Raw genomic sequence first — 9,614 nt, forward strand, 5'->3', positions numbered from 1 at the left:
AAAAAAAAAAAGATTTGATTTTACACAGCAGATTGGCAAAACTGTCTCACCATAGTAAAAATATCATTGACCAGCGTTCCCCACAGAACTTTGTTGCCGATTCACACACGCCCGTAGTAAAACAAAAAAAAATGGAAAGTAGAAAAAACGCTCCCTGTAAAATTTGGTTTGTGACAAATACGAGACAATTTCGCGCAAAAAGTCGATATAACATCCACATTAACACCCATATTCTAGAACCCGAATTTTCGTAATTCGTAATTCGTAGCTACGTTACGAAAAATGAAAAATCCACATGCTGCAACCCTTGCGGAAACATGGCAGCATTGCCAACTATCAGTTGTTTTTCGAAGATAGCTGTATGAAGGAAAACAAAGTGGAAAGGAATTAAAAAACACGAATCATGTGCTTACTTATGCCGAATTTCCTCTTGGCATTAAAATGACAAAAAATTTAAGCCATTTAAAAAAATGCCATGCGGAAATGAAATCAATGACTATTTTTTCACATAATGACACGATAATTTTTTAATGCCCGACTTTGTCATTTATCATTTTTGCCATTTAATGCCTAGTGGAAATCCAGCCTTATAGTAAAATGGTTTGATTTTACATATTTTGAAGGAAACGATGGATTCTATTGTATTTGCAATTATAGCGGCGGAGTAAGAGCGCGCTATGCAAATGAATTCACAAAGATATCAGCTTCTGGTTGAATTGTTGAACCACAAGCCATAACTCCTCCTATGCCTAAAGAACTGGTTCTCAATCTAGTTAATGCAATAAGAGCTTCTTCCAAGCTATTGAAAATATGCATTTTGTTGGTAGACCACCCGTTGGGCTTGCTTTGATTGATTATATCCCTTACTAAGTAGAATTCACCTTTCTGTTTTGCCTGCTCCGGCTACGCCATACACAATATTTTTGCACAGAGAAACCACATCGAATTTACCAAAAACTTCATAGTGCAAGCCGAATTTTTTAATAAACTAGTGCTCGGAAATTTTAAACATTTGCTTTATATTAAAGTTTAATGATTACACGTGTATGTTAAAGTTTTTAGCCATTGTTACGAGTTTTCGAAAGCTCAAAAATACGATTCGGAATGCAGCATACCATCGGGCAGGTTCTGCAATTCACTTCCGAGTGAATTTAAAGCGCTGCCAATTTGAATTGAAATCGCATTTCACTCAAATTCACTCGGAAGTGAATTACAGAACCTGCCGGTATTTCTACGATTCGTAGCAAAATCCGAATACGAAAGAGTTGCAGAATAGGGATGTAAGACAACGCCTTTTTTAGAACCAAAGCCAAGTTGGTTTTCCATTTTTTGGAGAAGAATTGCAACTATTCTATTTAAATATTTATTTATTGTAATAAATAAACACGGCAATATATTTCATATAAAAATGCAGAGCACTAAAATTAGAAAGAAAAGTGGAAATTAACCGGTAAGTGAAACAAAGATCCCCGAATGTCGGATTTAAAGTGAATTTGGTTAAAATTCACTCGGAAGTGAATTACAGAACCTGCCTGATTCGACATGTTCTAATAGACCTATGGAACGTAACCTATTTTTGGTAGGCCCTATAAAAAAAAAACCATATAAGAAAATATACATATAAATAAAACCGAATAAAATGAAATCAAAGGTTGGGTTTTTTTCTAAAACGTTGTCTCATTACGCTGCATTAGAAAATTCTACATCGCAAAATTTAAAAAAAAATCGACTCGATCAAAATTATGTATTTCTTTAATTCTGTTTTTTTAATACTTCTTTTTCAAAATTCTGCTTTTAAAAGTTCCGCATTTTAAATTTTTTTCGCAAAATTCAACTTTTCGCACTTTCGTCTTTCAAAATTCTACTTTTGTGTGGCAAAATTTACCATATTCGCATCTTTGGCTTAAATCTACATTTAGGAAAAGTATACAAATTCTTACAGCGTGTTTTTACAATCGTCTAAATAAACTTTTATTTTCAATATATGCAAAGAATATTATGTTTTACTAAATTACAATATTTTTTGCAATTCTCTTAAAAAAAACTGTGACTCATTTCTTTTTTTAATAGTTCTTATAAGCGGCTTATTTTTTAAATACTGATTTTTTCTTTCTTACTGATTCTCCATTTTACTTTCTGGAAATTTGGGTTTTCGGATAACAGAATTTTGAGTAAGCATATTTTTGAAAACCAGAATTTTGTAAAGCAGAATTTCGATACCAACCCAAGCGTAATAGCTTGTTTGCTCAATTTTGTTCCATTAGTAATAGCGTCCGGCTGGTAGATCCAAAGGTTTTCGTTCAGTGTTAAAATATGTGAGATACTAATGAATTAATTAAAATTTTAGTATTTTTTAACAAACGCAGAGGCGGGTTCAACCCAACATCAAAAAATAGAAAAACAAAAAAAGTATCTTTTCGAATAGCGCTCGCCCCTAGGCAACCAATGGCAACCTCCCTGTGTATTCTGCCATCAAAAACAGCTTCTCCAAAAAATAAAATCGCTCTTTGGAGTCGGCGTACAACTGCCAACATCAACACGTACGCCACAAATTGTAAGCGCCATTCTATTATTATAATTATATTATTCGGGCAGGTTCTGCAATTCACTACCGAGTGAATTTCAACCCCTGCCAATTTTAATTCAAATCGCACTTGACTTAAATTCCCTCGGAAGTGAATTGCAGAACCTGCCGGATTAGTACATTATTTGCAAAAGTTCAAAAAAAAAAAACTTAGGTCCTTGAAAGTAACAAGAGACTGTAGATTTGTACTTACTTGAAGTTTGTTACGCATGTCGTAAACGTACTCCTCGAGCGCATTTCTAGCATCAACGCGTTGGGTTTCCCTTGCGTCATTTGCAATCATTTTAGCCTCCTGTTGAACCAAATCTTGCAAGTCAGGCGTTGAGAAACCATGGGTCTTGACTTCCATAGGAAGCTCAATTAGTTTAGTGCTCTTCTTTTTCTTTTCAGTGCCCTGTAAAAATTTAATTAATAAATGTTTTGTATTTTTTATGATTTTTTAGTAATTTCGATAAAAGTATGGAAAAAATTACTAAGCCCATGTCAAGACAGTAATGTGCACATGAAAGCAAAGGAAACAGCTCATACAGCAACAGCCTATATATACATATTTCCAGATATATGCAATTCTATGGAAACTGGTAAACAGAGCCCTGCAGCTACTTCTGATTTATGCTCAATTATTGTGATATAGTTTGTAACATGACATTAAAACAGACAAAATTATTTAGCAATGAGCAAACAATTGCTAATTTATAAATGTTTTAAAAGCATAAAGAAAATAAATTTGCTCGCATAAGTGAAGATAAAAATTATGCATATATGATAGTAAAAGATAATTGAAAGCATTCTTTATAGATTATTATTGAGTAAATATCTTAATAATGGGTGCTGTGAATTCAATTTACCGACTTCAATTTTGCAATCTCAAAATCATTGTGGTCATTACTGTGACTAAGAAACATTAAACTTTCATTGGAATTCAAATTTTTTAAAGGCGGAGCACACAGGGCTTAGGCATGGCTTGTGAGCGGTCTTCTTTCTCATTTAAACAAGTACAAAGGAAATACTTTGAGTATCGTTAAAAGAAAAATAACTCAGTATTTTCTGAATTTTGAATTGAACAAATGTAAAAAGTTTAATTTTAAGAAGACTCATGAGGTTTATTTCATTATTTTAATATTTATTTTCGTAATTACTAGAAAACGTACCGAACTAAACCAGCCCTTGACCCGCTGAGCCCACCCTTGTCCTCCAGGTGATGAGGCTGTTGATGTATTATAATCATCTTCATTATCATTACATGCCTACGCAATTATATAAAATAACAAACAAATCAATCAAGTTGAATGAATCAATTATACAATTTTAATAACTTTATCAACTCACTAGACTTTAGCATAATTTCAGGGACCAGACAAAAAACTCAAGCTATAAAGAATTAAAAAATAAGGAAATTGCGAGCAACAACAGATTTTTAGTTTATGACAGGGAGTGAATGAATGTATCAATAGGACAGTTTTAGGAACATTTATGATGAAAATAATAAGTAGCATGATCGCTATACATATGAACTACATACATACATACACCTGTGGCCAAAATAATAGAAACCCCACACAATTATTTTTCTTTTGTTTGTTTACCTAACAAAAACCATATTAAAAAAATCTTACAACTTTGTTCAAAAATCATTTATTTATTTATTTATTTGGTCTACAGAAAAATGTTTTTTTTACAGACAAATGAGAATAAAACATTAAGATATTTAAATATGTGTGATATACACTGAAGAGCAAAACTGGAACAATAGAACGGAAAGTTAAGTTTGTGGTAATGTACTTCTTCAGTTTATTTACTTTATGGTAATTCAAACTTGCATTTCGCCTTACCGATGTTTAACTAAACGTTTGATCATAAAAATTTTAAGATTCGCATATGGAAACTCAGAAAAAAATTACCAAACAAAAATGAACTGGATTATTCCAGTTTTGCACCCTCTTAGTAATTGCTGAATTTTATAATTCAAAGAGGACTTCTGGCTCTTTTTCTGCAATTTTGTATTCAAGGCGCGTGGAATTTTCGCTGTGAGTGCATTAAGTGCACATACCAAGCAAAAAGAAATTAAAGTTTTTGCAAAACGGTCAGAAAGGCCACGCTGTAAAGAAAGAAATCATATCGGCCAAATTTCCGTTTTATGGTTATCTAAACAAGCGATAAAAGGGCGGACCTCAGTCTGCAAGATCGAGAGACCACAAAAAATTGCAATTTGCCAGGCTAGGCATATTGGAGGGTCTCGAAATGCAAAATAAACTTTGGTTCCAAATCAAAAATTACTGTTTTATCACCACAAAGCAAGTGACTGGACATTATGTAAGACATGGGAACAAGTTACTGCAGCACAAAGATAAAGAGGAGAAAGCCTGTCCAGAAAAATTTTTAGTCAGGAACGTATTTTTACTAAGAAAAACATTGGATTGGTATTATTTTGAAGCGGGAACTTACAAGTTCTTCTTAAACGACCACAGTATTCCGCCAAAATTTACTATTAATTAGGGCACGTCCCTGAGGATAAAATTAATTACTTTAAGTCGGAATATTGGTTAAAGTGCTGTGCACCTGCATCAGGGATACGCCTAACGTCCCAAAATATTTAAACTATTACGTTTGTATGTGTACATTTAATGATGTAGGGCCGTGTTACGCCTTAGGGAGTAAGAACTGTGGTAAAATCGATGGTAAAAAGAAAAGTGACAACAAATGAGCATTTTCAAAGAATTTGGCAATTTCTGAGGATATTTTTCGCAGGCTTTTATCAATTTTAACCGGACAATGATCAGAAATATCCTCCGAAACTGGGGCCAAATAGGTATAAATCCCAAGTTTTTATAATCATGGAGTGACCTGCGTAAAGCCCAGAATTGATTCAACAGAAAACTTATGGAATTGTTTGAAAATGCCACTGTTCAATTGCGAAAATTCGCCCAATCTCATGCAAGACCTTGCGCATGGCGTTGAGGAAAACCGGTAGCGTTCTCAACAGATTTCGTCTAAAACCTGTGCGAAAGTATCCCAAGATGACCATAAAAACTAAAATATTCAAATTGGTTATGGCCAATTTATTAAAAGTCAAGCAAATGGTAAAATTTTCTGTCGGGTGCAAAACTGGAACAATCTAGTTGCTACGTTTTTTTGCAATTTTCTTCTTTATCTGCTTGCATTAATTATTATTTTTATGGCCTTCTGATGAAATAAACATTGGAAATGTGAATTCCGAAACTAAATTACAAAAAAGTCTTCATATATTGCGAATATATCGCAAGAAAATTCACATTATTTGCTCCTCAGTGTATTACAGAGTGGACTAATTTAACATATGGGTGTTTCCTGCGTTACGGAGGTTCCGTTTGGAGACGCTTTTCATTATAAAAACTATAGTAGGCTCTGAATGAACACACATTTTTTGACATGAGTAGTCATCATCAATACCTATCTGAAATCAATAAAAATACTTTCCCCAAATGCTAGCGATAAAAGCTCCCGTTCGGACGTTCCCAAAATGGAACTCGTATCGAAGATTACTGATGATTTTTGCTAAATTCTGCGAATCTGCTAAAGGTGGAAAAAGATTATGTATGAATAGTTGTTAGAATAATAAGCAGCCATAACCACTGCGTCAACTTAAAGCTTCCTAACGATGTTTAGTAGCTGCCAAACACTGTTCGAAGTTGTTCGGACGTTCCCGTTCGGACGTTCCGATTTTTTCCAATGGATACAATTTTTTGTTCAAGAATTTAAACGCACTCGTTTTTTAATGCAAATATGGGGTTTTATTGTAAATAAATCTACATCTATATGAAGGCCTTTATGAAGGTTCGTTGAAGTCATTTCTTCGTACAAGCAGACGTCGTTATTGACGCCTTCAAACCATACTACGCTAAGTCTGACTAGGTCTAAGCTGACGTAGCATAGTATGGTTTGGAGGCGTCGATATGTACTATATCTATATACTGTTACTCACAAAATTGAGTATACGGTTTGTTTTTGTTAATATTCGCAATGTTTTACATGCCAAAGTTTTTTTTTATGTTTGTTTGGTTAGAGATATGGCTTATATTTTAGCAAACCCCATTTAAATCCAAATAGGAAGCGGTGTACCAAAATTATGAAAATTCTGCAAAGCAAACTTTTTAACAAGAATTTCAAAAAAAAAATCAGATATGCAGTTTTATAGTCCATTCAGTTTTAGTACAATAATGTGTAAATTTCAAATGTATAAACAATTCTCAAAAATCATCGAGAAAATTTAGACATTTGAAATTTGCACATTATTATATTAAAACTGATTGAATGGGCTATTAAACTATATACATACCTGATTGTTTTTATTAGAAATTCTTGTTAAAAAGTTTGCAATTTTGCTGAAACTTTGCAGATTTTTCATAATTTTCGTAAACAGTTTCATACTTGAATTTAAAAGGGGTTTGCTAAAATATAAGCCATATTTTAATACGAAATTAACAAAAAAAAATCTCAAATATGTACTAAAAAACCCGTACACTCAATTTTGTGAGTAACAGTACCTACATAAAACAAAATTAACAAAAGTTATTTGAAGCGTTCGTGTTCGTACGTTCCGATTTTCAATATACTAACACTCGATAATCCTATAGGTTTCGGAAAACAAAATTTATGCGGCTGGCAAGAGTAACCAAAACTAGCTTTTCTATTAAAATTTTGACAAATAAAGTAAACGTTACGACTCTTTTTTTTACATGTAAATTATATTTTGCGTCCGAACGCTTGAAAAAAGCACACAATTTGTAATTTTACTTTAGACCGTTCCTAACATATTTTTCCATTGTTTTTGTTGTAAGGCTTAGAGAACATAAGCTGTACTAAATTTTTGTATAGATTTCCAGTTCTTTTTAATCGTGTGCTATAATTATGAAGGATTTCTGGAAGGTATGGTTTCTCCGAAAAAAAAAAAAAAAAATTTGAAAGTGTAGTTGGAAATCTGCAAATATCTTGAAACGGAATGGACCAATTAGTCCAATATTTTGGTGAATGAAAGACAATATATGTATGTTTTATTGCCCGATCAGTTCATAATTTATTAAATATTATGTTACCAGGCTAGTCTGATCTATGTTTTTAGTGCGAATAAAACTACATTATTCCACTTTCTGGCCCAACGTTTCGCTAAAACATTTTTAGCATCTTCAGGGGCAATCCAGCTTTATTAAATCTGCCACAAACCAAAAATACAAAGGCACATTGTAATCAAAAATTAATGAATATAGCATACAAACGTACATATACATATATGGAATTAAAAATTATATAAAAACAACAATTTGAGGACAAAAAACTCACAATGTTTAAGAACTTTGATTAACACCTAAATACAGCGCATCTGTACCATCTTTTGTGGTAGCTTTGTCAATACTAAAATAATAAACATTTTTATTTCTAATCATAAACAAGAAATGTAAGCGGCCGCAATGTTGTCCGTATCTCTTTCCTGTTCATTGTCTTTTTCCTTCTTTGCATTATCCTAAGGCTTTCTAGTGTATATCGGGTTGACTCCCTTCTTTCTTTGTCGATAATCTTTGTGTTTGCGAAATCAGCTGTATGTCCACTTGTTATGATGTGTTGTGATAATGCTGTACTGCTTTTTTGTTTTCTTATATCTGCTTCATGTTCGCCTAGTCTAACACCTAAAGGCCGCTTAGTTGTCCCAATATACACTTTTTCGCATTCCTCAATTTCATTTCCCTTACATTTAATTTCATACACTACATTGTTTTGTTGTTGGATATCTACTGAGCACTTAGTTTTTGTGTATATTGACGACAGAGTGTCAAAAAGTGTATATTGGGACAACTAAGCGGCCTTTAGGTGTTAGACTAGGCGAACATGAAGCAGATATAAGAAAACAAAAAAGCAGTACAGCATTATCACAACACATCATAACAAGTGGACATACAGCTGATTTCGCAAACACAAAGATTATCGACAAAGAAAGAAGGGAGTCAACCCGATATACACTAGAAAGCCTTAGGATAATGCAAAGAAGGAAAAAGACAATGAACAGAAAAGAAGATACGGACAACATTGCGGCCGCTTACATTTCTTGTTTATGATTACAAATAAAAATGTTTATTATTTTAGTATTGACAAAGCTACCACAAAAGATGGTACAGATGCGCTGTATTTAGGTGTTAATCAAAGTTCTTAAACATTGTGAGTTTTTTGTCCTCAAATTGTTTTTATATAATTTTTAATTCCATATATGTATATGTATGTTTGTATGCTATATTCATTAATTTTTGATTACAATGTGCCTTTGTATTTTTGGTTTGTGGCAGATTTAATAAATCTGGATTGCCCCTGAAGATGCTAAAAATGTTTTAGCGAAACGTTGGGCCAGAAAGTGGAATAATGTAGTTTTATTCGCACTAAAAACATAGATCAGACTAGCCTGGTAACATAATATTTGACAATATATGTAGTTATCGATTGGCATCTATAAACTTTGTCCAGGCAAAATTCAATTTTTTTTTTGGTCTTGGTTGACACTTTTCAGGAGACACCCATATTAATTTTTAATAATCAATATAAAATAGCAGGTTTAGGAGCTGGCGAGGCCAAGTCTCAAGTCTACTTTTGAGTGCGGCGGGCGGAAAGCTCTAGTTTTCGCTCCGCGCTGTGGACAAGCTGTTGATCATGGTCAAAAAAGTCGAGTTTCCGATCAATGTTCCTGAAGGCATTACTTTGTATGTGTGGCAGGCGGAAAGCTCTAGTTTCCGCTCCGCGCTGTGGACAAGCTGTTGATCATGGTCGGAAAGAACGAGTTTCCGATCCATGTTCCCGAAGTCATTACCATAAATATGTGGCAGGTGGAAAGCCCTAGGTTCCGCTCCGCGCTGTGGACAAGCTGTTGATCATGGTCGGAAAGGTCGAGTTTCCGATCCATGCTCGCATTGTCTTACGCGGTCGCGAAAATATACGAAGCCGATTACAATTGTACCAAGCAGTTATAAATATTTTGTAATTAATAGTTCCGGGTTAAAGATATTAATTTATT

The 9,614-nt window shown here is 33.5% G+C and overlaps 1 protein-coding gene and 1 long non-coding RNA gene across 5 annotated transcripts in view; both read right to left on the minus strand.

Annotated features, from left to right (window-relative positions):
• Positions 1–9,614, minus strand: part of Hsp110 (heat shock protein 70Cb) — a 92,338-nt gene that overhangs the window by 7,195 nt on the left and 75,529 nt on the right. For 3 of the 4 annotated variants that reach the window (XM_017618402.1, XM_017618404.1, XM_017618403.1), the window contains exons 6-7: positions 3,736–3,831; positions 2,778–2,978 (exon numbers count right to left, since the gene is read on the minus strand). In XM_017618402.1, coding sequence (XP_017473891.1) covers positions 2,778–2,978; positions 3,736–3,831 — 297 coding nt within the window. The remainder of the gene's footprint in view (positions 1–2,777; positions 2,979–3,735; positions 3,832–9,614) is intronic. The other variant, XM_017618405.1, reaches the window with a different exon arrangement.
• Positions 7,249–8,834, minus strand: LOC108364647 (uncharacterized). Its single transcript, XR_001847786.1, has 2 exons — positions 7,901–8,834; positions 7,249–7,772 (listed from the first exon to the last, which is right to left on the minus strand). It is a non-coding gene; the product is annotated as an uncharacterized LOC108364647 (long non-coding RNA).

Source organism: Rhagoletis zephyria, unplaced genomic scaffold (genome assembly GCF_001687245.7).
Source record: "Rhagoletis zephyria isolate East Lansing unplaced genomic scaffold, Rhagoletis_zephyria_1.1 Rzeph_scaffold_01621, whole genome shotgun sequence".
Lineage (NCBI taxonomy): Eukaryota > Metazoa > Arthropoda > Insecta > Diptera > Tephritidae > Rhagoletis > Rhagoletis zephyria.